At 26.9% G+C, this 27818-nt stretch overlaps 6 protein-coding genes across 10 annotated transcripts; 3 read left to right on the forward strand and 3 right to left on the reverse strand.

Moving 5' to 3' along the window:
* Positions 1-524: 524 nt before the first annotated feature.
* LOC129610731 (Golgi reassembly-stacking protein 2) lies at positions 525-2855 on the forward strand. Its single transcript, XM_055523400.1, has 4 exons — positions 525-697; positions 1013-2090; positions 2155-2258; positions 2317-2855. Exons 1-4 carry the CDS (start codon positions 635-637, stop codon positions 2599-2601), a joined length of 1530 nt encoding a protein of 509 aa, XP_055379375.1. The 5' UTR covers positions 525-634; the 3' UTR covers positions 2602-2855.
* A 184-nt stretch (positions 2856-3039) lies between these two features.
* LOC129610733 (uncharacterized) lies at positions 3040-3745 on the reverse strand. The gene has a single exon (XM_055523403.1). The coding sequence runs from the start codon at positions 3592-3594 to the stop codon at positions 3133-3135; it is 462 nt and encodes a 153-aa protein (XP_055379378.1). The 5' UTR covers positions 3595-3745; the 3' UTR covers positions 3040-3132.
* A 1511-nt stretch (positions 3746-5256) lies between these two features.
* Positions 5257-9379, forward strand: LOC129610732 (arf-GAP with dual PH domain-containing protein 1-like). Of its 2 annotated transcripts, none has more exons than XM_055523401.1 (4): positions 5257-5409; positions 7577-7802; positions 7875-8659; positions 8925-9379. In XM_055523401.1, exons 1-4 carry the CDS (start codon positions 5328-5330, stop codon positions 8987-8989), a joined length of 1158 nt encoding a protein of 385 aa, XP_055379376.1. In that variant the 5' UTR covers positions 5257-5327; the 3' UTR covers positions 8990-9379. The 2 variants fall into 2 exon arrangements, with proteins under 2 accessions (XP_055379376.1, XP_055379377.1); XM_055523402.1 differs by lacking the exon at positions 5257-5409 and adding an exon at positions 5799-5911.
* A 2442-nt stretch (positions 9380-11821) lies between these two features.
* LOC129610896 (zinc finger protein 845-like) lies at positions 11822-16638 on the reverse strand. The gene is made up of 4 exons (XM_055523681.1): positions 16392-16638; positions 14840-16328; positions 13756-13874; positions 11822-13693 (listed from the first exon to the last, which is right to left on the reverse strand). The coding sequence occupies exons 1-4, from the start codon at positions 16518-16520 to the stop codon at positions 12026-12028; spliced, it is 3405 nt and encodes a 1134-aa protein (XP_055379656.1). The 5' UTR covers positions 16521-16638; the 3' UTR covers positions 11822-12025.
* A 1250-nt stretch (positions 16639-17888) lies between these two features.
* Positions 17889-19091, reverse strand: LOC129610987 (alpha/beta-tubulin-N-acetyltransferase 9). Of its 2 annotated transcripts, none has more exons than XM_055523857.1 (4): positions 18820-18973; positions 18579-18654; positions 18488-18521; positions 17889-18434 (listed from the first exon to the last, which is right to left on the reverse strand). In XM_055523857.1, exons 1-4 carry the CDS (start codon positions 18888-18890, stop codon positions 18025-18027), a joined length of 591 nt encoding a protein of 196 aa, XP_055379832.1. In that variant the 5' UTR covers positions 18891-18973; the 3' UTR covers positions 17889-18024. The 2 variants fall into 2 exon arrangements, with proteins under 2 accessions (XP_055379832.1, XP_055379831.1); XM_055523856.1 differs by lacking the exon at positions 18820-18973 and adding an exon at positions 18983-19091 and having other exon boundaries at positions 17890-18434.
* Positions 19092-19928: 837 nt separating this feature from the next.
* On the forward strand, positions 19929-27659 carry LOC129610986 (uncharacterized). Of its 3 annotated transcripts, none has more exons than XM_055523853.1 (7): positions 19929-20611; positions 22162-22956; positions 23028-24092; positions 24173-25402; positions 25691-26222; positions 26281-26458; positions 26520-27659. In XM_055523853.1, exons 1-7 carry the CDS (start codon positions 20192-20194, stop codon positions 27121-27123), a joined length of 4824 nt encoding a protein of 1607 aa, XP_055379828.1. In that variant the 5' UTR covers positions 19929-20191; the 3' UTR covers positions 27124-27659. The 3 variants fall into 3 exon arrangements, with proteins under 3 accessions (XP_055379828.1, XP_055379829.1, XP_055379830.1); XM_055523854.1 differs by lacking the exon at positions 19929-20611 and adding an exon at positions 21250-21389; XM_055523855.1 differs by lacking the exon at positions 19929-20611 and adding an exon at positions 21425-21559.
* Positions 27660-27818: the final 159 nt, after the last annotated feature.

Genomic DNA, 27818 nt, shown 5'->3' on the forward strand with positions numbered 1-27818 from the left:
TGCTTTTCTTACCAAATATTTTAATTGATGTTCAGCAAGAGCAAAAAAATATCATTGACAAGCTCTTTATTTGAATAAGTATACAACAAACATATTTCAGTAAAATTAAAATGTAAAATTAGAAAATAACGTTTTCCTAATACGATTTGATAAAATAATTTTATTCGAAATTTCGCAGGATTGAGAAAGTGATTGCAAGCATTAACAGACGCCATGGATTTGTATCAACACAATATCTAGTTATCCAAGAATTTACAATAAATCGGTAAAAATTGCATGTCTTTTGATTTTAATTTCAATTTATTTACTTTTTTCCGTGATATGCTTAGTGAAGAAAAAAAAATCGCGTTGAAAAGATAAGTACGGATATTGCATTTTATATTTGTTCAGACTACTGCGTCACAGAAAACGTTCCAGCGCGATCTATTAGTGGTATTTAATTGAACTTTTTGAAATAACATCACAGATGTTTTTATTTTGCGGTTTAATGGGTTTATTGTGACACTTCATTTGACAGCTGCCACGTAATTTTTAACAGATCATTTTAGAACGAACTAAAATTTTACTTTTATTTATGAAAAAAGTATTGTTTTTTTTTAATTTGAACTAAGAAGGAACAACAAATTTTTAAAAAATGGGAGCAGGACCAAGTATTGAAGTACCGGGTGGTGGAACTGAAGGGTATCATGTCTTAAGGGTATGTTTTTTGAAAAGTTATATGTATTGCAGAATTGCATTTACCGGAAAATTAATTTCTAATTTATTTTCTAATGATGACGTTATTTATAATTTTATTTACTCAGATGTATAAAAAAAGTACGTTATATGAAACATTAGATAACCCTGAAATTCAGAATGTAATCTTTCTAGGTCATTTTTGCTTTCTTAAATTAGTTTTTAATATTGGAACTAAAGCAGTTTGTTTAAATTCAATTACCGACACGTCTTATCTACAAGTTCTAATTTGTGTTAATAACGACCTTTAAAATTAAATATTTCTTTTACATTTCAGGTCCAAGAAAACTCTCCTGGGCAAAAAGCAAATCTTGAGGCATTTTTTGATTTTATAGTAGCTATAGGCAATACACGCCTTGATCAAGATAATGACACCTTGAAAGAGCTTCTTAAAACTAACGTTGACAAACAAATTAAAATGACTGTTTATAGCAGTAAGACACAATCAGTCCGTGAAGTTTTAATTACACCATCATCGAATTGGGGTGGTCAAGGACTTTTAGGAGTGTCAATAAGATTTTGTTCTTTCGAAGGAGCAAATGAAAACGTTTGGCATATATTAGAAGTGCATCCGTCTTCACCTGCCGAGCAAGCTGGTCTAAGAGCGTTCTCTGATTATATAATCGGGGCAGATGCCATTCGTCATGAAAGTGATGATTTATTTACATTGATTGAGACTCATGAAGGACAGTCTCTGAAAATGTACGTATACAATATAGATGACGATACATGTAGGGAAGTTACTTTAAAACCAAATTCTAAATGGGGCGGTGAAGGAAGTTTAGGATGTGGAATAGGGTTTGGTTATTTGCACAGAATTCCTATTCAACATATCGCTGCAGGTGGAAAACCTTTATTTAAGTCATCTATTGACACCAAAACTCCAATCAACAATTCTGGATTTTTGCAACAAAAGCAAGAAACGTCGAAAAATATTGAAGTTGCTGAAATAGCTACGGTCAATCCTTCGTTCCCATATGTTCCACCACTAACTAACACTTTTACCACAAATGCACCTCCTCTTGTTACTCCAATAACGACAGTATCTACTGCACCCCTTAATCTTATGGAAAATTCTAATATTGAACCTTCGTCGAATGAGGATATAAGTAGAGTTACGCAAAATATAGAAAATTTAAGTATTGATAAAAATTCTAATCAACAAACAATAACGACTCCGTCGACTCAAATAGGTATTCCGCCTCTACAAGATGGACAAGGAAATATCCCAACAACACAAACATCATTAATGAATACTAGCCAACATTTTATTTCAAATGAATATCAGCAACAAACAAATGGTTCTAATACACTTTCTTCAATACAACCTTCGCTTTTTGACTCGGCAAACACAGGTAAATATTTGAAACTATTGAATAGCATATAAAAAAACGTCAAAAATTTGATCACATTTTACAGGAACATCAATAATGATTTCATCACCTTCACAAATATCTAATATACCTCCCCCGTCTAATATTCCTGGGTTTAACAACCAAATGCCAAATATTTCTCAGCCATCGGTAATTTAATTTGCAAACTTGTTTTTCTCACATTCTGCAGTTGTAATTTTTATTTTAGGTTCAATCTAACCCAGCATACATTAATCAAAATGCATATTTAAGTTATCCTACATTCAATAGTGATGCCCCAAATTTTTTTAATCAACAACAACACCAACAATATTATTCACCACAAGCTGATTTAAGTTATGCCGCACCACCTTTCGTGCAAACGTATTCATCATTCCCTCAAGTGCAACAAACTTCAGTTTCAACACCAATTTCTTTACCTGGCATGCCACCTCTTACTGTAACAACAACAATCCCAGAAACTTTATTCAAAAATGAGACACCTACCAAGTGAACTGATTGAAAGAACAGGAAATTTGCATTAGAAAATCTTTTATAGAAATTTTATGAAAATTTGCCTATAGTATATAATTTTAATTTTAACTTGATATTATTTAAAGTTCTTTCTTATTAAGTCAACTTCCAATATATTATTTAAAAAGGTTCTCTAGTGTAGCATAGGAAAATTATAATTTAAATTTTTTTTGTGCGACCTGTTACACAAGAACGTTGTTGGTAATAAAATTGTGCTTTCAATACAATACATAAGTTGTTTCCATCTTATAAAAAGTTTTATACCGAAAAGTTTGATACCGAAGTAAAAGTAGACATTTTTTTCATTTTTGACACGTTTAATAAGTTCTTATCGTTTTTGAATTAGCATCTGGTTTAACAAAAATATTCTTCAGAATTTTATTGAGCTGGTACTTTCTTTAAAATAAAAATTCTCAAATAATATTCCATTTATAAAATATCGAATTAATATTTTATTTTTGCTTCAAGACCACATTATTAATAATGAATGTGTTTAAATTATCGTAAATTTTTAAATAATAATTTCGGTATTAGCCAATTCATCATCGGTTGGTAGTTCAATTGTAGCTGGATCTACATAATTTGGACTAATTAAATCTAAACCGGCTTGCTCTCTTCGTCTTAATTCTAAAAATCCTTCACGTTGTGCCCAATCTCTAAGTTGAGTGTCCGGAAGATATGACCAAATAAACGTACCCCACACAATACACAAAGTTATCGAAAAGAAAAATGTAGAATACAAAGCATCGCGATCAGTTGTTTTGTCCTTGTGGTTAAAGCCGTAGCTCATCCATGGCTTACCTGATGAAACATTTGTTTCGGTTTTAGCGTGTTTACCAATTGTGTCACTAATAGTAGCAGCTGTGACTCTGTTTTTTGGAGAGTTTGATATTGAACGGCTAGTGTTACGTAAAGCATAACTTAATAAGTTTTGGATGTTTCCTGAACCATTTAATCTGAATAATGCCGACATCTCTTTTTTAGTTTACAAATGTATAAGCAAATTAATTTAAGATCACGAGCAATAATTTCTTTTCTTATTATACAACTATGTTATTGATATTTTTTTGTAAGATATCTCCAATTCCAATTAAAATAAATGTCAGAAGCTCAACATGTCAGAACTGTAAAAGTCAAAATATAATGTGATGTGATATGTAAAAACCACAGGTTTCAAAACTTATGCAATTCCCAGTGCTAATCGAAGCTCAGTTTTAGTTAAACAATGGCGGCATCGGTTATAAAAATTTCGTTTTTTACATTTTTTTTACATACGTAACTGATAGACTTCATTTGAATTGAAAATTACATAATCAAAAGCTAGTCAAATAATTAGTGTTCTTAATTTTTGAAAACAGAGTGTTGAATTTTAAGCAAAAAGTTTGCCAAACGTATAAAAAATTTTAATTACCATAATAACATAAAAAAAACAAGACATTATAATAAGACATATTGCAAAATAACTGCATAGAAACAGCTAGTCTAAACCACGAATAATATTATTTTAACAACACAACTTGATAAAATAAAGTGTCGAGTGTAAACACTACTGGAATATAACAAGTTGTATGCTTATATACGTTTGATCTTATTCTAACTCGTTACAATAACCTCATATCAAAAAATAAAAACATTATTTTGTCATGTGAATTAATTTAGCAGAGTAAAATTTCGTACACGCTTTTCATAAAAACTTTGTCATAACTGTTAGAACAATATAATATTGCTGTTCAATATTATACATATCCATATGTCATATTTTATTTATTTTCAAGAATGTCAAGTACGATATTGTTTATAATATTTTTATTTCATTTTTCAAAAAAAAACGAAGAAATAAAAACGTGTCAGTTTCATGGTAAAGAAAACTGAATTCATTACTTGATTAGGTTTGCGATGCGTTTACTCATATACTATATATGTAAATTGTATGGAATTAACCAATAAATCAATAAATTTTTTCTCTGCCCTTAAATTAAAATATCTGAGTACTAGCAATTTACAAAAAAAAGTTTGTTTGGTTCTGTACTATATGATAATTTTACGCAATTGGAAATAACTTTAAATTGAAATCACGTTCTAAAGAATCGCATAATGCAAAACGCTATCTGGCATGTGGCAGGTCTGTTCAATAAACAAATATTTCAAAAACTTAAAGGCAAACAGAATTACCACATCCTGTTTTTTTAGCCTGTCGATCTGTCAAAAAATTCTTATCTGAATTTCTGTTAAACTTTTGATAATTGGAAAAATACGCATCACAGAAATGAAGAACGATTTAATTTTTGTACGTTTTTTTTTATTAATCACGTATAATTTAATTTAGTATATTCTGACATCTCGCTAAGTTTAGTTACAATTTAGTATACTTGAATGTTATATTTACAATTTGCATAGCAATAGATTTCACATTGCGTCTATTCACATTTTGTCTCTTTTAAAAATGTTGATTGTCTGATTTTATTTTTTAATTGAAGTTATGTAAAAAATTATAGTAAACATACATAAAATGTATATGGAAAACTTTTAGCTTATTTTTTAAAATTATACTTAAAAAAAATTTTAGCTCAATGTATAAATATGTATCAACATTTGGCATTACTGCTGAGAACAGAAAATATTTCCAATAGACAGATTCAAAGTGCGAGAACATTTATTTTTATTTTTTTTTATTTTTAAAATAGTTAATTTTTTTTAAATTGAAATATGGTTGAAGAAAATGAAAAACACTTGCAAGCGTTAATAAAACAAAATGGAAATAATCGATGCGCTGATTGTGAAAGTAAACGTAAGTAAATTGAGATTAAAGTGAAACAATTAACAAAAAAGTATTTCCTCAATTCTAAATTACCTTTACCATGTTAATAATATAAGTATATATTTTGATCTTTTTATATTTTTTTTTTTTCAATTGAAGCCTAAGCATATTCATTGATAATTTTTCCCTACCACGCATATAATTTTAATGCGTAAAAATTTTTCTAAAGTGAATTTGAGTTTATTATCATGAAATTAATAAAAAAAAAACATTCCAAAATTTGGAATACATATTTTATTTTTGCTTTTTTGCTTTTTTTTTTTTAGAAAGTTACAAAATTTTACTGATAAAACTTTTAAGATCATAAGTAGGGTGGTGTATTTTAAAATATAATATCGTGAAAATAAAAAAAAAAAAACAAAAATTGCAAAAACACAAGTAAAAAAACCCAAATAAAAATCAACAAAAAGCAAAAAAAAAAAATTGTAACAAATATGTTTGATTGTGTTTGGCATAGAATAGATTTTGAAGTGTGAGTAAAAAATTCTTATACAATACACTATAAAAATATATAAATAGGCATTCATATGCATATATATATATATATATATATATATATATATATATGTATATATATATACAAACAACAAAAATTCATATTAGGAGGTTTTACTATTTTTCATTCATGTAAAAATTTTGCAATATTTACTATAAGCGCATTGTGCAATCAAAACAAAATAAAATTCCACTTGTCCCCCCCCCTCTTCGTAATGACGTTCGGGTTTTTATTTTATTGTTTTTGATATTTTGCTTTTTCAATTTATTTTTGATTTATACAGAGTGTGCTTAAAACCGCATGCACCAAAAACAAGTTCGTTAAATATGAAAATTTAAGAAATTTTTATTGAAATTTTTTTTATGCAAAAATGTAAAACATGAGATTTTTATTTTGTTGTTAGTAAAATATGAAATTATAAATTTTTAAAGATGATTTTTGTTTTGTGAAAAAGAAAAAAATTATAAATTTTCATACTATTATGCAGTATGTATAAATATTTCATAATTGTTCAATACATATATGTATGTATGTACATACTGCATATTCATTTCAGAAATGTGGTTCATTATGTACTTACATGTACTCGTATACACACATACATTATCTGCTATATGCACGAAAGCAAATTATACTACATATGTGCGGAAGTATACCATGTTTTATTTTTCTGAATAGTTTACTTCAATATAGATAGGTTCCTTTATCAATGTATTTATAAAAAACTGTTATTGATTGAATGATATTTTTGAAAAATAATTATTTCTGATCTTTCTATTTGCACATATGTAGGTACTTACATAATTCCTTAGATTTTTGTTTACAAATTATATTCAATTATTGTTAAGCCCTTTTCTACGTCATAACCAAATAGCAAGTAAAATTCAATTTGTGCAAATGTTTGTTAAATTAAATTAAATGCATTCGACGTTAATGCAATATTAATGCTTTTAGAAAAACAAAAAAAAAAGTAAAATAAAACCAACACAATGAAATTGTTAAGGGATCAATGTGCAATAAAATTCTTGGTAAACATAAACATCCGGTAGATAAGTTTTTTATATGTGTACACATATGTACATACATATATGTATATTTACGTTATGATTCGGATTTATAATTATTGAATTTTTAATTATTTTCTTGATCGTTTTTGTCTTGTTTGATTTGTTTTTTATTTTTGTTTTTTTCTTTATACGATCTTTTGACTTCTCCATCCTGTTTGTTATAACATTAAATATAAAGAAAACAGTTTGTTTAAATGTTTTAAAATATAAAAAATTTCACAATTTTAAGGTAAAAGTTGTTCATATAAATTTCAAAATATGTTCTACATACATTATTTAATTCTAAAATACCAAAGAAAATTAAATTAAAATTGCAATACTAAAGAAATCAGATCAAGTATGTGTGAATAATGCAATTATTATCTATGGGCCTCTAGCTATATTTTTCTATTTTTCATAGTACATTTTCCAAGAAATTTGCCCTTGAAAAAATTTCATTACAATATATATGTACATACATACCTATACACCCGAATGTAGTATTTTCATACAAATATAAAAATTAAAACGATTTTAAAAAAATATGAATTAAAGTATTAAACATAATTAAGTATGAAAAATTTATTTATTGCAGATGTGGAATGGGCTTCTTATAACATTGGAATATTCTTATGTACTCGATGTGCTGCTATACATCGTGGCATGGGTGCTCATATATCTAAAGTGAAACATTTAAAATTGGATAAATGGGAAGATAGTCAATTAGAACGGATGAAAGAAGTTGGCAATCAAAAAGCAAAACAAAGATATGAATATCGTGTTCCGCCATGTTATAGAAGACCGTGTGAAGATGATCCACAGTATGTATTAAAAATTAAGTAAAATTATTGAGTGGAAACATATTTACACATACTTTTTTTTTTGTTTTGTAGGGTGTTAATTGAACAATGGATTCGAGCAAAATATGAAAGATTAGAATTTACGAGAACAGGAAGACCAAGCTACATATCTGGTCATATGGAAGGTTTCCTAATGAAACGCGGAAAAGAAGATCCACGGTATCAGCCAAGAAAATTTGTATTATCTGAAACTGATGACACTATTCGTTATTACGTTAAAGAAAGTAAAGAACCAAAAGCAATTTTAAAAATTAGTGATTTAAATGTAGCATTTTCACCGCGTAAAATTGGTCATCAAAATTCAATGCAATTAACATTTATGAAAGATGGTTCAACACGACATATTTATGTTTATCATGAAGATCCAGAAACAATTATAAATTGGTATAACGCAATAAGATGTGCCAAATTACATCGTTTACAAGTCGCTTTTCCTAGTATTGCAAGCGATACCGAACTTGTAAGTCGTTTAACACGTGATTTCGCAAAAGAAGGATGGTTATTGAAAACTGGACCGAGACAAAGTGATGGTTATAAAAGACGATGGTTTACGTTAGATAATCGAAAATTAATGTATCATGATGAACCGTTAGATGCTTATCCTAAGGGTGAAATATTTTTGGGCTATAATTTAGAAGGCTACAGTGTTCGAGTCGGTGCACCAAGTGGTGCAACTAAAGATCAAGGTTACAGTTTTACATTGTTTACACCAGATCGAGCTTATAATTTGTCAGCATATACAGATACAGAAAGGGATGACTGGATTAAAGTTATTGAGAAGGTTTTAGAAAGGCCCTTAACACCTCAAGACAGTTCAAGTAAGATTTATTTTTACAAATAACCTCGATTTCCATAAATTTTTTATTTCTGCCTTTTCTTCTTTATATAAAACAAATTTATAAATTTGGAAAAAACACAATATTAAACAAAAATATTATGCTCCATTTTTTTAAGTATGAAAAAGTGGAATGCAGGTCATGTTGAATTATTTTCTTAAAAAAACTATATTAATTTATTTTAAGGAATAAGAAGATTTATAATTTAACATTATTAAATTTTCTAAAAATTATATTTTAATTTTAGTGTCAGCTCGATTAATACGAAAGCGAACGGGAACAACAGCTATCAACATATTTGCTGGAAGATAATGTAAAACAATGTAGTTCAAATTATTTAAAATTTAATATTTAAATTTAAAATATGTTTAATCTTTTATATTATTTATAAATATATTTATGTATATGTATATAAAAAACGTATATATATTATATAAAGAAAAATATTTGATTTTTTTTAACTTACATTAATCGAAATAATAAAAAAGCAGAAAAAAATACATACTAATTTAGTTAAATTTTATACACAATTAAAATGTAGCGAATTATATACTATAACTATTGAAAATTACAATAAATTATATTAATTGCTCATAATTATATTAAGATGAAAAATCAAATTACTATATTATATTTACTTACATAACTAAATAAATCATCACTTCTCCCATATGTTTAATAAAATAAAATAATATAACATAAACATTTTATAGCAGTTAAACATTAGTAACCGGTTTAAAAATCAATATTAATGCAATTACTTTTAAAAAGGAAAATAATAGTTGAATGATAGAATGATAAACTTAAGAAATATATTAAAAGGCATATCATTGTAATGAAAATTCTCAAAAAAAAAAAAAAATAAAAAAAAAACAAAAAAAAATCACTTTCATATTTGTATTATTGAATTCAAAAATCAATGATAAGAAAATATTAGTTGAAATTTACATTATCTTAGTTTTGTATATAGTATAATATGTTAATGGTAGTTACAATGTATAATTTAGAATTTCCACATGGTTTTTAATTTGTTCATTATTTTAGTTATGTTATGTAATTATAAGACAACTAAAAAAAAGTGTTGAAATTTTTTTTTTTTATTGTAAGTTTGTTTTTTTTTTTTTTTTTGCAAAATTTATCCAAATATAAAGGGAGACGTGAAATATTTTAAAATCTTAAATACAACAAAGAATTGTGAATTTTGTGCTAGTATCTTATAAGAACTTGTTTTTCGTTTTGAACCAAGTCGAATTATGTTATGTTATTGTAAATTCATTATTTTTGTTTATCTATGTTACTCAATCGTAAAATTTTAAAAACAAAAATATTAGAATTTTTTTTTTTTTAAATAATTTTAAAAATTCAAAACTATAAAATAGGACAGATTAAAGTAGAATCCTCATTGTTTTTGCTATTAAATTTCGACCTTTTTTTTTTATAAATATGAAAGAAAAAATATTTTTAATAAATTGAATTCTACAACAATTAAAATTATTAAAAATAACATAAATTATTAAAACAAAAAATTAACACAATAAATTTGCATAATCGTAATTTAATTTATTTTTATCAAAAATCGAATAAATTTATTTTTAGCTTTAATTATTTTGATCTTAAAACAAAATATTGCCAAGAAACTTGCCTCTGAGTAAATATTCATTTAAAAAATCGTACAATTAAATAACTTCTTATAAATTTAATTCAAAATATTAAAAACAAATTATATATATATATATATATATATGAAATATGTAATATTTATTGATTCATTTGCAGAGCATTTTTAATATTGTTCATACAAAATCCAAAACTTAACACAGTTATAAATCAAATTTGAGCTTTATTTTTCATTCAAAGGATAAATGAACGTAAGTTTATTTTAATAAAAAAATTCTTTTAATATTTATGTACAAATTGTATTTTGGTCTGTAAGATTACATTTTTCAACGAATTTTAAAACTATAACATACGTTCGTAAAATTCTTAATTTTTCTTAGATATCATTTAAAATAAAGACAAAGATTTGAAACATAATCCTCAAAACTTTAAAAATATTTTCATTCAAAACGAAAATATATACAGCATTTTATGTTTGCTTCTTACAGAATTCTCATTAATTTAAAATGTGAATGTTTTCCACAAGATATTTTTATAAAAATTTTTTTAAGTACATACATAAAATTCGCGTAATAATTGCAAAAGCATAATAAAAAATTGAGAAAATAAAAAATAATTAATATAAAATAACAAGATAATAAGCTTCGTTTGAGAAGAAATGTTATAATATGAAAAACATATTATGTAATTGATTTCTTGTTTTGAATTTTTTTGTTTAATACGGGAAACGCAGCTTTAAATATTAACTAGTTTTATTTGAAATAAAAAGGTATATTTACATATACATTAATTTATTTACTGTATTTAATATATTCATAAGAAACTGTTTTTTATACACATAATGCTTTATTTAATGTATAAACTAAGTTTTTTTTAGATTAACTCTACAATTTTGTTTTAAAATTGTTTGTATATTTTATTTTTATATGAATTTATTTATATTTTAATATAAAACTTGTTTTAAGATAAGTTATAAATTTAAATAAATAACATCACCGATCGAACCAAGCTATTATTTGTTTTTTATTTAGCTTTACCCTTTAATTATATTTATAAAATCTTGGATGCAGAATTAATAACTTTAATAACTGGGTTATAAGTTTAGCTTTGAATTAAACAATATATTTAAATTGATTTTCTAAAGTGATTTCACGAAACATATTTGAATTTCAGGGCTTTCAACAAAAAATATTCATCTATATTCTCCTAGAGGCATCATTTAAAACAATATGATATTGAAAAATATTGAATTTTCAACAAATAATCCCAAATTTTGAAATTTTGTAAACTATAAAAATTTCAAATGACTTCCTATCACTTCAAGTTACGCGATTAAGCAAATATGTTTTATAATTTTTGAAAGTTATATTCGATTTAATTACATATTGGATTTTAGTATGTGCATATACAAATGTCCTTCAAGGATAGATTTATCAAAAATTTGGATGTTTCTCTTATAGTATATCTACTATTCTTCATTTTATCAAAATAAAATATATGTTTATATTTACTTAATGTTTTTATTTTAACTATTCAATTACATAAATACTTTACAATTTTAAATTAAGTTCTCAAATGTAGTAATGCATACATTCACAAAAATAATAACAAATGTAACATTTAATTTCGTAATATACAATATTACAAAGAAAATTTTATGTTACAAAAGTTGAATTTCTTATTTTCCGTACCGATCATAATATTATCTATAAAATAAAAATAATTGCAATTTTAAAATTTAGGAGAAATTTGCGGTTCAATGCAATTTTCGGTTTGCGCATCATTTTTTTCTTTTAATTCGATTTTTGGATGAATAGCAAAATTCAAATTGTCACATAAATTAGAATCAAGTGTTAACTGATTTCGAGATTGTGTATCAAATGTAGAGGCAGTGTCAAGATTTGCTTCAATTGAAGTACTTAAGCAAAATTTCGTTACATTTTCATTAGTAACATTTTCAATTTTGGTAATAATACTATCATGAGGATTAATAATAGCTGCATTATTTACAGCTTTCAAATGTTCTAATGGTGGAACATTTTTACATGCTCTTTTCTCACCACTTCGTTCCATTGCTGCTAATTCTGCTGGATGAGAATTTTTTTGATGTTTTCTGCTATTTGACCCGTTAGCAAATGTTTGATCACAAAAAGGACATTCATATGGTTTTAAACCCGTATGTAGTATTAAATGATTTTTTAAAGCTTTTGTTCTCTTAAATTCTTTTTGACAAAAATTACATTTGTATTTTTTCTCATCTGAATGTATAACCATATGGCGGCGTAAAATAGTTTTGGTATTAAGCTGGCATCCACATATTGGACAAATATATTTTGTATCTTCGTGGCAATCGATATGAGTTCTTAATGAAGTCAGTCTTTTAAAAGATTTTGGACACTTTGGGCACTGAAATGGTGTAAAATCTGAATGAACAACTTTATGGGAGTTAAGTTGATCACTTGTTGCGAAAACTTTCCCACACTCTTCACAAATAAACGTTTTTTCACGTATATGTACAGTTTTAATATGCAATTGAATTGACGCCTGTACTGCAAATTTTTTATCACATTGGGGGCAAGAATACAATTTGCGCTTTTCCGGCGGTAAGTGCATATTTTCGTGATCTTCTAACCTTGACTGTTTTTTAAAAGTTTTTCCACAAGTTTTGCAGGCAACTGATTCACTTTTTTTTGCAGTATTATGTTTGGTTTTTTTATGATAATTGTATTTACCTCTACTATTAAAACTTTTGCTGCAAATTCCGCAGACCACTGGCGAATCGTTCCTTCTCCGCATCTTTTTAGGCAAACAAACAGAATCAGTTTCACTCTTAACATTATCGCATTCATTTAGAGTATCTTTTTCAAATGTGCTACTATTTAGACTATCTTCCGAATCATTTTCGGAACTTTGCTCTGATAATTTACTTTCAACAAAGTCCTCCGGCAAAACATTTATTTTTCTTCTTCTTAATCTATGTCTATCCAATACTTCTCTTTTGATTTTTAATTTCAAAAGAGGTTTTTCATCTTCACTGCTTACATTACTGCTATCATCATCGTTTTCTACACTAAAATTACTAATGTTGTCACATTTAAAAAATCCACCGATGTTCTCATCTAAAAAGCTGCCTTCAGGAACCTCATTTATTTTGATTACATCTTCTTGTTTTTCACAGGTTTGACTGTCTTTAAGGCATTTCAAATCGTAATTTTGGTTTGTCAAACCATATTTATTACGTAGCTCATTTACATCGACAATTTCTACATTTTGGTGAAATTGAAGTTCATTAAAGAGTTGCTGAACTCTCGATGATCGTATAGTAAAATTTATTAGTTCTATTACAATATCATAACATACGTTACATATTTTTATTGGCATGATGTCTGTTTCAAGAATCTTAAAGAGGAAACACATTTGTATTTAAATGTTTTCTATTTTGGATTTGTTGTTTTTCTTACCGAAACCGAGAAATAATTTTGAATAGCATCAGCAATTGTAGTCGCATTTTCATTTTTAATAAAGACGTCTATTTCACTTCCATTTTCTCTAGCACACAAACGACACCAGCTCCTCCAATCTTTTGTCATTTATAATACTAAATTCTCTTTTTTTTCCGCTGATGGTTTTAAAAAATATTTTTTTAAAATAAATGCTAATATTTACTGTTTGTAAACTCCAACTTTCTTTTCAGCCTTGATTAATAACTGACAGCACTAATTTATTTCAAATGACAGTAATGTCATTATTGACATTTTAAGAAGTTAGTTTTAAGTTATATAGAAATTGGACTATCAATCGTTTATTCTGTGCTGTGTCTTAAATCCCTCAGAAATTATAAAAACATACATAAATCTGCGAGCATATCAAAATCAGATTAACAAACGTTTATCATTTTCAAAAATGGAAATGTGCCTTAACTTCCCCTTAAATTTTTAGAGTTTCAATTCTATCACGCTTTTCTAGGAGAGTAAGATTTAATAACTTTAATTATTAATGAATTTTTTAATTTGAATTAAATTACATATGTATGAATGTATCTTATTTTCTTAGAGAAATTATATTATTTAATAAAAAAGAACAAATTAAATAAAAATTTGCTTTGGAATCGTTATATATGTTCTTTGTAAGATCTTGATCTTATTTCTGTTAGGTTATCCACAGACGACTCAACAGATCAAATCTAGTTAGAAATGTTTTCTTTTAATGTGAAAAATTTTCACTAACTAGGCGTCGATTACTCCTTAATTTATAGAAAATAAAGTATGAACTTTCTTATAATGTGAAATATGGATTACAAAAGAAACATCCTATAACTTGGATTTTTTAATTTGTTTACTTTTTAAACTTTTTGAATTATTGATGCTTTATATATTATGTATATTAAGTTCAGCATTATTAAATCAAAGTAAGGCTGCAACACAATGTAAATATGCACCTACTATGGTTTCATATTTCCATTTTATATGATCTTGAAAAAAAAGTCCAACATTGATATCAATCAATCAAATTTAGTATTGTGTTAAAATTAAAAGAATATGCTTTAATTAAGGTAATTATTTAAATAAAACTTCGTCACATTTTCGTTAGTCACATTTTCAATTTTCGTAATAATGTTATCATTAGAATTAACAATTGCTGCATTATTCACAGCTTTCAAATGTTCTAATGGTGGAACATTTTTACATGCTTTTTTTTCGCCACTACTTTCCATCGCTGCTAATTCTGCTGGATGAGAATTTTTTTGATGTTTTCTACAGTTTGAACCCTGTGCAAATGTTTGGTCACAAAAAGGGCATTCATATGGTTTTAAACCCGTATGTAGTATTAAATGATTTTTTAAAGCTTTGGTTCTTTTAAAACCTTTTTGACAAAAATTACATTTGTATTTTTTCTCATCTGAATGTATAACCATATGGCGGCGTAAAATAGTTTTCGTATTCAGTTGGCATGCACATATTGGACAAGTGTATTTAGTATCATCGTGACAATCAATATGAGTTCTTAATGAAATCAGTCTTTTAAATGTTTTCGGACATTTTGGACATTGGAATGGTGTGAAATCTGAGTGAACAACTTTGTGTGAATTAAGTTCCGCAATTGTTGCAAATATTTTTCCACATTCTTCACAAATCAATGTTTTTTCTCGCATATGTACCGTTTTAATATGCAATTGGATTGAAGCTTGTATTGGAAATTTTTTATCACATTGCGGGCAAGAATACAGTTTTTGTTTTTCTGGTGGCAAATGTACGTTTTCATGATCTTCTAATTTGGACTGTTTCTTGAAAGTTTTTCCACAAGTCTTGCAAACAACTGACTCGTTTTTCTTTGCAGTGTTATGCTTCGTTCTTTTATGATAATTATATTTACCTATACTAATAAAACTCTTATTGCAAATTTCACAGACAACTGGAGAAACGTTCCTTCTGCGCATCTTTTTTGGCACACAAAGAGAATCCGGTTCATTCTTATTATTGCATTCATTTAGAATATCTTTTTCAGATGTGTTACTATTTAGACTATTTTCTGAATCATTTCCAGAACTGTGTTCTGATAAATTACTTTCAACAAAGTTCTCTGGTAAAACTTTAATTTTTCTTCTTTTTAATATATGTTTGTGCAATGCTCCTTTCTTTGTTTTTAACTTCAAAAGAGGTTTTTCGTCTTCACTTAAATTACTACTGTTATCATCGTGTTCCGCACTAAAATTACTGTTATTTTCACATTTGAAAAATCCACCAATATTTTCGTCTAAAAAGCTGCCTTCAGGAACCTCATTTATCTTGATCATATCATCATGTTTTTCAAAATTTTGGCTGCCTTTAAGGAATTTTAAGTCGTTAGTTTGGTTTGTCAAACCATATTTATTACGCAGCTCATTTATATCGACAATTTCTACATTCTGGTGAAATTGAAGTTCATTAAAAAGTTGTTGAACTCTCGAAGATCGTATAGTAAAATTTATTAGTCCTATCACAATATCATTACATACGTTACATATTTTTATTGGTATAATATCTGTATCAAGAATCTTAAAAAAGAAATACATTTTTTATACATATGTGTGATATTTTTGGCTTGCTGTTTTTCTTACTGAAACTGAGAAATAACTTTGAATAGCTTCAGCAATTGTAGTTGCGTTTTCATTTTTAATAAAGACGTCTATTTCACTCCCGTTTTCTCTCCCACACAACCGACACCAGCATTTCCAATCTTTTGTCATTTATGATAAATTATTTTGCTTTGGTCCCGGCGAAGGTCTTATGGTAAAATAATTTTTAAAAATAAATGTTAACATATAGGTATTTACTGTTTGTAAATTTCACCAAGTATCTTTTCATCCTTTTGATTAATGACTGACATTGTACTTACGGACAGGAATGTCATTATTGACAGTTGAGAAAATTATTTACGTGAAATTTTGACGAAACATCAAACTTTCGAACCATCGATTCTATTATTACATCCAATTCTAATAATGTAAAGAGTGTTCTAGATTTTGTAACTAAAGTCAAGATTTTGGCGGCTATGTTTAAATATGTACATATTTGCAATCTAATATTCTAAAACAGAAATTAAAAACCAGCTGATCGCTGCAAATTGTTTTAAAAAATTTAAATTGCGCCATAATTGTTTTTAAAAATCTACCAGAAAATATAATTTTTTAATTTATTAATCAGGTTTCCATTACATATTATTTTTTGAATCTCCTACATCGTTAAAAAGGAATTGATTTATTCGTATATTAGAAATATGAATTAAATAGGAAAAGAAATACGAATTAAATAGGTTCCCCACCTCTGGTTTAGAGCATCAAAAATGAATAAAATTTTTTCTTTTCACATTGATTTTAACGGACATTTTTTCTTATAACCTTTGAAAGGGCTAATATTTCCTAATTACTGTACTTCTGGAAGGTTAAGTATAACTTCTTTCTTTGAAGGTTAAGTGAACTTTAAAGTATAACTGCTTTCTTTATTTCTTTATGTTCTTTGTTTGCTTTTATTGATCCGTACATTTTCGAATGAAACTTCGAAACTCAAAAAAATCATCCAAATTTTTTTCCCGTTATTTAAGTTTTTAATTTAAACCACGAAATGTGAAATGTGTTTTATATTTCAAGAGAGTAAAAAAAATGGAACATAAAAACTCAAAAAGTGATCGCTATTTTTGATTATTACTGATTTTAAATGCTACATACATAGCTACATATGGATATGTATATATGTATGTGTATTTATGAGCTATATTAATTTCTCTTGTGTGAATTATGTGTTAAATTTAATAAGTTTTAATAAAATACGGTGTTTCTCTGGTCCTTCACAATCTGCTTTTAATCATTTAGGGGCCATATACCCCTTATTAAAATACATTGAAGATGCACACTGTATATTATTATGTATGTATGTATGTACATTATTGTGTATACATAGCTTTGCTATAAACATAATTGAAATCCAAAAAAGCATAAATATATTTATATTTTTATTCTCTATTATAAAATAATTTAAAACAATTTTAAATAATTCTTAAAACCCTTTCGTGAAATGCATATTCAATGTATAGATAAAGTTTCATACCTACATATGTATGTAGGTAAGTATTTTTAAATAAAAAAATGTTTTTTGATCCATTAAAATGCTTTTTAATAGTTTTAAGGATTTCATAGTTAAAATTATATTTAAAATTTATTATTTATGCATTTTCAAATTTTAACTTAAAATTAATTATTTGTAACTCTCAATTTGTAAATCCACCTGTGAATCTAACCAAGTAGTCCAAGTCTCATCAACTTTTCTTTCTAAAGTGACTTCATGGAATATTTCTGATCTAGAAATTTCATTGAAATTCATTTTTTTAAACATATAAATGCTGTTTTCATTGTTCTCATTAATTTTGGCTACAAATTTGTTTAAGTTTAAAATACACTGCCCATATTTTAACATTAAAAGCATCGACTCCCACCCCAGTTTTTTTCTACGATATTCTTTTTCAGCAATCATTATCTCGCACTCTGCCACTTTTTCATTCTGATCATCTTCATATTGTAGAAATAAATTTGTGTCACCAATAAGAGATTTCAATTCATCATTTGTTGTATCAAATGTTTCTTTTGATAATATCAAAAAAGTACATTCTAAAATTTATTTAAACTTTTACAAAACGTTTCCAAAATTAGCTTATACGTACTATCTTCATCATTTCTCCAGGATTTTTGCATTGCCTTTAAAAAAAAATTAAGTTTAATATTAGAATTAAAAAAAATAAACTGTTATTTTACATATTCTTCCTCCAACGATAAAGGCTCTGACGCAGTCAAAATTTGTAGTTCTGCCGACTTCATCCAATTATGGTATCTAAAATTATTTTTCAAATTTTTACTAAAAATTATTTTTTCAATATTTATAATTATTATTATAATTTCAATATTCATAATCAATTATAATGTGTACATATGTAGGTATACATACATACATTTACGTATGTACACATGATTTAAAAATAGCAAAAAATAATTTTACAATTGTTTCCATTTCCATAAAGTGTTATGATTGAGATTAACAAATTTATATGATAATATCCCTATATTCATGCATCTTTTTCTTGTACTTGAAGGTGTACACAATATTTGATAAAGAATCGAATACTCTTCACAATTGCTTAGCTTTAATATTATGTACTTACTTTTCTACATGTTTCTCTTCATATGGAATCAACAACACTTTTCTTCCTATAATTTTAACATTTTCATTTAATTTCATTTTGTAACGTTGACGATCAGCTGTAAGTTTCACAATAAGTTTTATTTTCAGTTCAATTGAAGTATGTAAATATAAGATGCCAATTTTCATTCACAATATTATATGCCAGTAATTCCCAATTTTCAAATTAAGTTTACACTGTACGCAATTATGCATACTGCTACTTCTGCTAGTTTCGCAAATGTCCGTTGATTTAATAATTTGACAGTTTGAAAATGAAACTGGAAACTTTCATAGTATATTAAATGTTTTATAAATTGTAACGTTGTTTATAAAAAGCGTTTATAGTAATAAAAAATATTTATGTATATTACCTAACCTTAAATTTGTGTGTTACGAATTGTTGTAAAAAATTCAAACAAAAAAAAAATTGATTTTATGTAAAAGTTTACATTCCGGTTGAATCGACATAAAATAATTTTAAACATGATAATAATGTCTATGCTTATAATAGCTGTGGAAAATTTTTATACAAAATTTTAAAACTATTATAGTGAAGATATAATAGTTATGGTTTTAGTAGGACAATTTATACAACATTATTATATGTATTATAGTGTTAAAGTCTCTTACATTGTAGTCAATAATGTAAAAGTGTTGTTTTCTGATAATTTGTAAGAACAAGGCATAACAAAATAATAATAAAAGAAGAAAACTAGGGAATATAAACTATAAGTATTGCGAGTCCTTTTTATATTCAAATTTTAAAAATATTTGAAAAATGTCGTTAAGGTGTGGTGGCGCTAAGAACAATTTTAAACGCTTCTGATAAAATTACGGAAACAGAAAGGAAGACATGACTGTCAACTGTAAAAATAAAACTAGATGTCGTTGCAGTGTTTTTTGCAGATTTTAATTACTTTGCGGGCACTAAATAACTTTGTTTAGTTAAAATAAAAATAACTTTAAAAATATTTCAATTGAAAAACGAGCATATCAGAATATTTAAAATAAATGATGTTATTTGTGTTTTTATAAAACGAAACAGTAAATGTTGAGTTTTATCAGAAAATTTTCTTAAAATATAGTTTAAAAAAAGTGACAACCAAGTGATTATATAAAACGGGAAGATAACTTGCATTTATTTTATATCAAAAAAATTAAAAATAAATAGTGTTTTAAAAATATTAAAATGGATTCCAAGGTCCAAAAGTTTACACAAAATCAAACTAAAACATATGAAAATGTTATTGTTCAACAGATTGGAGGTAATAGAAAAATCCCTATATTACCAAAGCCACCACTACTGGATGAGCCAAAAATGGTTTCATCTACTGCAACATTAACTAAAACTGACAATCGTGCTGGAATTGGTATTGCTTCTAATACAGCAACCGAAATTCAATCTCAGTCTCGTTCTGTGGTAACTTTAGAAAGAGCCAATCCTGTAGGGATTTCGTCTAATGAGATAACAAAAGTGCAACCAATTTCGACTCAAGGATTATTATCCAATGCATCTTCGTTGGTCATTAATTCTACAGGGAACACAAACCATCAAAATTTAATCAAAATTTTGCCTAAATTACCAGTAAAATCCATACAAAGGTCATCCGTAAGTAATGTTTTTTTGTTATTTGAATACATTTGTATGGTTACTTTATTTGGTCACCTTTATGTTATTTCTCAAAAACATATTTTGTTTCACAAAGGTTTCTATTATTCTCACCTTAATTTAAAATTGTATAATGATATGTAATAAGAACATTTTGTTGGATGAACATTAAGTTCTTGTTCTACCGAAGTAAGAAACCGTAAAGTTATTTTATTTTGAAATGTATCGATGATCTTAATTTCTTTTTTCAAATGTTACCGAAAAAGGATTTTGTTATAGAAGGAGCAGGTTATTTAAGAGTTTTTTTTTTTGTTAGGAAACAAACATAAGGTAATAAATTGATTTTTTTTTAAATAAAGAACTTGTGCGAATTTATAATTTAATAATAAAATACTTATAATACATTCTTTCTCATTTTATAAGGCATATTTCAAAGTTAAACATACTTATATCTTGTTTGACAGAAAAGAATTGTGCAGAATTTTTTTTACAGACATCTGTAAAGTCTTAGTACAATAAAAAAATCAGTTTTTATTATTTATTAGTTTATAAAGTTTATAAAACCAAAAAGAGAATGCTACTTACAATTTAAATGAAAAATTAAAATAAAAATTCTCATTTTTTAACGTCATGAAAACTCAAAATATAATATATATACAATTATAAGGTATTGTTTGAACAACCACTTAAATTTCTAGGATATTAGCAAACTTACGAAATCAGTTTGTCACAAAAAAGTGTACTGAATAGTTGAATTTTTATCGTATTTTTACAAAAGGTAAGTTCAATTTTTTATCTAGGTTTTAGATTGTTCGAAAATTTTGTGTATATAATGTTTAACACGTGTTACATAAATATAAATTACCTGCCTATGTAGTACATATAATTTTTAATTAAAACAAAGATGTTGTTCCTTTATAACTAGGAAGGCACCGACTAATCTACCATGTAATTTCGGAAATTAATAATTTAAAAAACGCTTTGTAACTTATAATATTTTTATTGAATTAGTAAAAATTATGTCATATATTTTACATTTGTATATGTATGTATGTACTTATGTAGGTACATATTATGTAAAGATCTATAATTTCATGGTGGTAAATTTTATCTAAAAATATTTTTAAATATTTTTACGGTTTAAAATACAATATATAGTTCCTCAGTCTGTTGAAAGAACTCAATCGATCTTTTATAGTTTAATTTAATTTAATTAATAAAGGTAGGAATCTCAAAGTTATGTAAGGTAGGTCATTTTCAATGTACGTAGGTATCTATATGCCTCATCATTGAAACTAAAAAATGTTGTTATAATAGACAGTAAGCTGGTTTTCTTTATAAATTATGTATGTATTTACTATGTCCTTAAAAAATTTATCTTTCAGTCCTTAAAAAATTTATTCAAACAAAAAAAGGTGTTGGTACACGATATCTGGGTATAAATTGAAATAAATTCATCTTACTAACATCAAACGTGATTTTGCATATTTTTTATTTGTTTAGTATAAAATTCTATCATATGCCAGACTTAATTTTGTTTTTATTTTTAGAATGGTAATTTACTTGTACAAGGTCCGAACAACAAAATTCTTTCTTTACACTTAAAACCATCAGCAATTGTCCCAGCAGTACAAACGGCAACAAATTCTGGGAATTCGGTTATTTTACATAATCATTCCATAAACACAACCAATAACAATAAAAATATGCAGCTACTACAGAGTAAAACAACATCTGAATCAGTTTCAAAACCTATGCAGTCAATATTAACAACTCCTACGACAGTATCTATAAAAAGTACTCCATTAACATCACTTCAAGGTCCTTCAAATAATGCAATTTCTACGAATATTCCAATTTTTCCGAATGCAAAAGTTACATCTCAAACTATTATAAATCCGAAAATTTCCAGTACTAAGAATTCAGAAATAATACCCTTGAAACCTGGGATTGGCCCCGCACGAACTTGTCAGCAAGCAAGTATAAACGTCACAAGCAAATTGTTTAATAATCAAACTTCTCATGCAAAAATTAATGAAAACGTAATTGTAAGCTCAATACAACAAAAACAAACACCAAATTCTTCACAAAACAAAAGTAATGTAATCCCTGTACAATATGGTAAAGTGCAAACAACAAATTCTATCAATATAAAACAATTACCAATTACTTCAAATTCATCTATTATTAATTCTACCCTTGCTGCGCAAACATTACCTTGTGCTGAGACGACTCTTTCACTAAATACTGGACACACTGGAATATCGGCCAAGAAAATATTATTGCCAGTTGGAAAAATCTCGTCAAATATAACAATATCTAAAGCACCCCTAAATTCGAGACATGTAAGTGAAAATTTTTATTCTATAATTAAAGTTTTATTCTATCCTTTTTATAATATCCTTTTTAAATTCAGGGACCAATAGAAGAGCCATCACCATCAATTTCGTTGATAGAAAAAAGAAATATTTTGGCAACCCCGTCAGCTACAGTTTCCATATCAACAGCTGCTACACAGAATTCTCACACAGGTATAAAATCCAATACTTCTCCAAGAATAAATAATACCGGATCAAGTGTTATATCTTCGGAGATGTTGAATGCAATTAATAAAGACGTTAATTTGCATGCAATATCGAAATTAAGCAGATGTAATGAAAACAAAACTTTGCCTACGTTTAGTTCTTTGAATAATAACGAGGAAAACATAACTATTATAACTCAATTCATTCCTGAGCAAAAGTTACAGAATATAATGAGTGACCGTACTAAAATGGATAATTTTCTAGAAAATCAAACTGTCAAAGAAACTGAACATTGCATAAACATAACAAATGATGTGGGTAGTGTTGTTGCAGCACCCGCAGTTGTGAGTGAAACATTAAGTAATATACACCTTGATCAAGCTCAAAATAACGTACAACAAAAAACTGAAGGAGGTGATGAAATTTGCTCCAATATAACAAATGATATCAAATCTGCTCAGAATAATGTTAAAAGCGACTCTAGTGCTGATACTTCAATAAAAGAGAATATTAAATTGGAAAATAAAGAGAACAAAACAAATAATGTTGAGAGCTCTGAAATTTTGCTAGGTCAAACCTCAAGCGAAATGCAAAAGGAAAATAGCGGAAAAGCTGGAAACGTGGAAAAAAATGATGTTGATAATATGTATCCAATATTAGATGAAATCGAAGCTCAATCTCATAGGACTCCGCAAAAATTTGTAAGAACTGGCAGCGGTTCTAGTAAAGTGAAAGTAGCGAAACAACAAAGTTTGTTGAAAAACAAAAATGTAGAAATACTGAAACGAAGTCCAAGAACCTTGGGGCGATCAAAATCATTATCTTGTCGTAACCCAATAAAAAAAAAGTCTAAAAGAAGGCTTTCAACAACATCTGATACCCAAGTTAACGCCAAAAAAGGCACAAAGGATAATTTAATTGATAGAGTCTTAGAATTGTTCTCGAATTCAGAAAAGGTAATTATAAGAAAAATTGCAATTTTAATATAGCAAAGTTTTAAATCTGCATGTTTAAATCTCATTTTTGTATATTTTAGTTGTCGGAAACCAATAAAACACCAAAATCCTCAGAGGAGAATTTAAATCAAACTTTATTGTGCGAAGAGCAAATAGAAATTTCACCAAACGTTTCAGGTGAGAGTAATAGCTCTCCTAACAATAATATTCATGATGCAAGCAAGCCGAAAGTAAAAGCGGGAATGCATTTTGAGCAAAACGTAGATTTTAATAAAAGCAATAATCGGCGAAATGTTGTGGCAGCACAAGAGGATTTGAAAGTACAATCAAAACTAACTTCTCTGATAGACAATTCTAATAAAGAAGCTGAAAAAACAAGTATTATTTCAAATGGAGACAATCCTGCTTTCATTGAACAAATAATGTCAAATATTAAGCCAAATTCATGTGCTCAAAACGTTGCTGTTCAGATTAATGAACTTGCAAATATTCTTAAGTGGCGAACTGGAATTGGTCTTACAAAAGACGCTGGTATGGCCTTTCGAATAAATGAACTCGGTCTATTGGAAATTTTCGAAAAGAATGTAAATCGAAATCGTTTAGATATAGCATATGAAAAACCTATTTATCAGAGAGAAATGCAGTCTCACAAGCTCGATGAATGTACGCAACCGGTTTATTTTTGTAAAGGGTGTAATTGCCATGGAGCTGCTGTTGATTTTTTGGCTCCTGAATATTGCAGTCACGATTGCATTTCTCAATTTGAGAAAAAAAAAATGAGTAAATCTTCTAATTTACAACAAATATATATTAACCAGCAACGACAAAAAAAATTACGTAAACAAAAAATGTCGGCTTTACTAATTGATTCTTCAACTAGCCTGTTGAGTAGCAACATAATTCCGAAAAGAGAGTTCTCTTGGACATCTTATTTAAATGCTTCTAATGCCGAACCAGCGCCAATCGATTTATTTTTAAATCCGTTCCCATGTGGTCCTAACTTGTTTCAAGTGGGAATGAAGTTAGAGGCAATCGATCCCGAATATAGCTCGCTGTTTTGTGTTTGTTCTGTAGTAGAAATAAAAGGATATCGATTAAAAATTCATTTCGATGGATATTCAAGCACATACGATTTTTGGACTAATGCAGATTCAATGGATATATTTCCACCAGGGTGGTGTAATAAAACAAATCGTGCCCTTCAACCGCCAAAATATATGAATCCAGCAACGTTTAATTGGTCAACCTATTTAATGCAAACGAAAACAATTCCAGCTCCCAGAAATTTATTCACTCATTTGAATTCGTCTGTAAGTATATAAACATGGTATCACTTTTTAGATATTTGCGCTGATAAAATGTATAAAATAAGTTAGTAAATTATAATTTACGACATTGATACTGTAAAAATTAAAAAAATGGTCACATATTTATTGATGAGCATGCAATTAATGAAAGGTTTTAGATTTTAAATGAACAGAAAATAATACTGGTTTTCTTTCACAAATCACCTTGCGAAAATTTCAGTGCAAATACAAAATATGTTAACATATTATAGATATTAAATAGAATATAAGTAAATAGAATTTTATTTGCAGTCCAATACTAATCCATTCAAAATTGGAGTACGCTTCGAAGCCGATGATTTAAGAAACACAAGAAAAGTATGTGTGGCTTCCGTGGCAGATGTTCTTGATAACAGAATTTTAGTCCACTTCGATGGTTGGGATGATAGATATGACTATTGGGTAGATTGTAATTCACCGTACATTCACCCAGTTAATTGGCATTTACAAAATAATTTTGAGATTGTACCACCTCCAGATTGGAAAGACAAGTTCGATTGGCGAACATATTTAAATTCAATTAATGGAATTCCTGCAACTGAAGATTATTTTCAAACAAGAGAACCTATTTCATTTAAAGTAGGAATGAAATTAGAGATTGTCGATAAAAAGAATCCTTCTCTAATAAGACCGGGCACAGTTATAATGACTGACGGATATGAAATTAAAGTATTATTTGATGGCTGGTCATTAGATTATTCTTTTTGGGTAGTAGATGATAGCCCTGATATTCATCCAATTGGATGGTGTGACGCTACTGGTCACGAATTAGAGTCACCCCCAGGTAATTAATTTATTTTTATACATGTTTGCGAAAGAGACTCATAATTTTAAAAATACAGATTTTGATAGCTTGCCTTCTATATTACCTTGCCCAGTTGTTGGCTGTCGTGGAATTGGGAACGCGAAACGTTTTGATATAGATTTTCATGCGACTGAAGATTCCTGTCCATACTTATTGAGCAATTGGAAGAGAGAATTAGAAAAACCTGAACGCGTGGATTACACGGAAATTAATATGTAAGTTTTTTGTCTTTTTAGTTGACCTTTCTTTATTATACAATACGCAATAAATTTTTAGGAAGGAAAACATCAGTAGTCAGAAGCGAAAACATAGCGACACATGTAATTGGGATATATCAAAATATAAAAAAATTGATAATTCTTTAGATAGTTTTAATATTTCGAATCAGTTAACAAATAATTTAGATGCTTTATCATTAGGAAATGTGCATTTACATCGTTTCCAAAATCGTCCCGACTCGAATGATAATATATTTCCAATGAAAAAAGAGTATAAATCAGATGAAAATTTTCAAGACAAAACTGTTTTAGATCCTAAAATTGAAATAACTAAACATTTATTATGTGATTACGGTCCACGATTGGAACAGAATTACAAGCTTTGGCTTAGTTATGCTCAACATATTACTGAAAAATTAGATAAGATATATAAAAATCCATTACAATGGAATGTCGATGAAGTATTTAAGTTTTTTAATAAAATACCACAATGCAAAGAAATCAGCGAAATATTTTATAAAGAAGATATTGATGGAGAAGCGTTATTATCTTTGCGACAAAAAGATTTAACTGACATTCTAAAAATTAAATTAGGAACAGCTATCAAAGTTCATAACCTAATTATATTACTGAGGGCGGAAGTAATTAGTCGTTTTTCATGAATATTCATCAGTAATATTATTTATAATACAAATTAGTTTTAAGTTTTCTGATATCAAGTTGATTATTAATATTTTTTAGAATATATTGTATAATAACAAAAATTGATGTATCTATGTATGTATATTTTTACTTATATTTCGTTAAAACAAATCAAAAAATATTAGTTTCACGGATATTTTGTATTCTATATCATGATTTATAACAATTGTTTTACAAAGTTTTACATTAGTTTTTGAAGAATAGTTTTTAATTTTAGTTTATTTACATCTTTTGAAGAGAAGAACACTTCCAAGAGCATATTCCTGTAAGAGCATTTTTCGAAATATTTCAAGAATACATTTCTCCAATTATGTGAAATATATTTTTAATTGGAGCTTAGAAACGTTTATCGAAATTTTCATTTGTTATTAACTTAAAATTTAACATATATTTTTCGTACCATTACGTGCAAAATTTTTTTACGAAAACTATTCGTAAATTTGAAACTGTTTGAAAATTGTACAATTTTTACTTTAACAATAATATTTTGACATACTCAAAATTAAATTTGCTAATGCTAAATATGAAAGTTTTACATTATAGTATATGTATATTTATAATTATGTATATATATAATTGTATGAAATTTGCGGATGTAAAAACACTATTAATTTTTTCAACTTTTGAATATATTACTTTAAGAAATTTGAAAAAA

This window comes from Condylostylus longicornis, unplaced genomic scaffold (assembly GCF_029603195.1).
Source record: "Condylostylus longicornis isolate FDR11 unplaced genomic scaffold, ASM2960319v2 ptg000048l, whole genome shotgun sequence".
Classification (NCBI taxonomy): Eukaryota; Metazoa; Arthropoda; class Insecta; order Diptera; family Dolichopodidae; genus Condylostylus; species Condylostylus longicornis.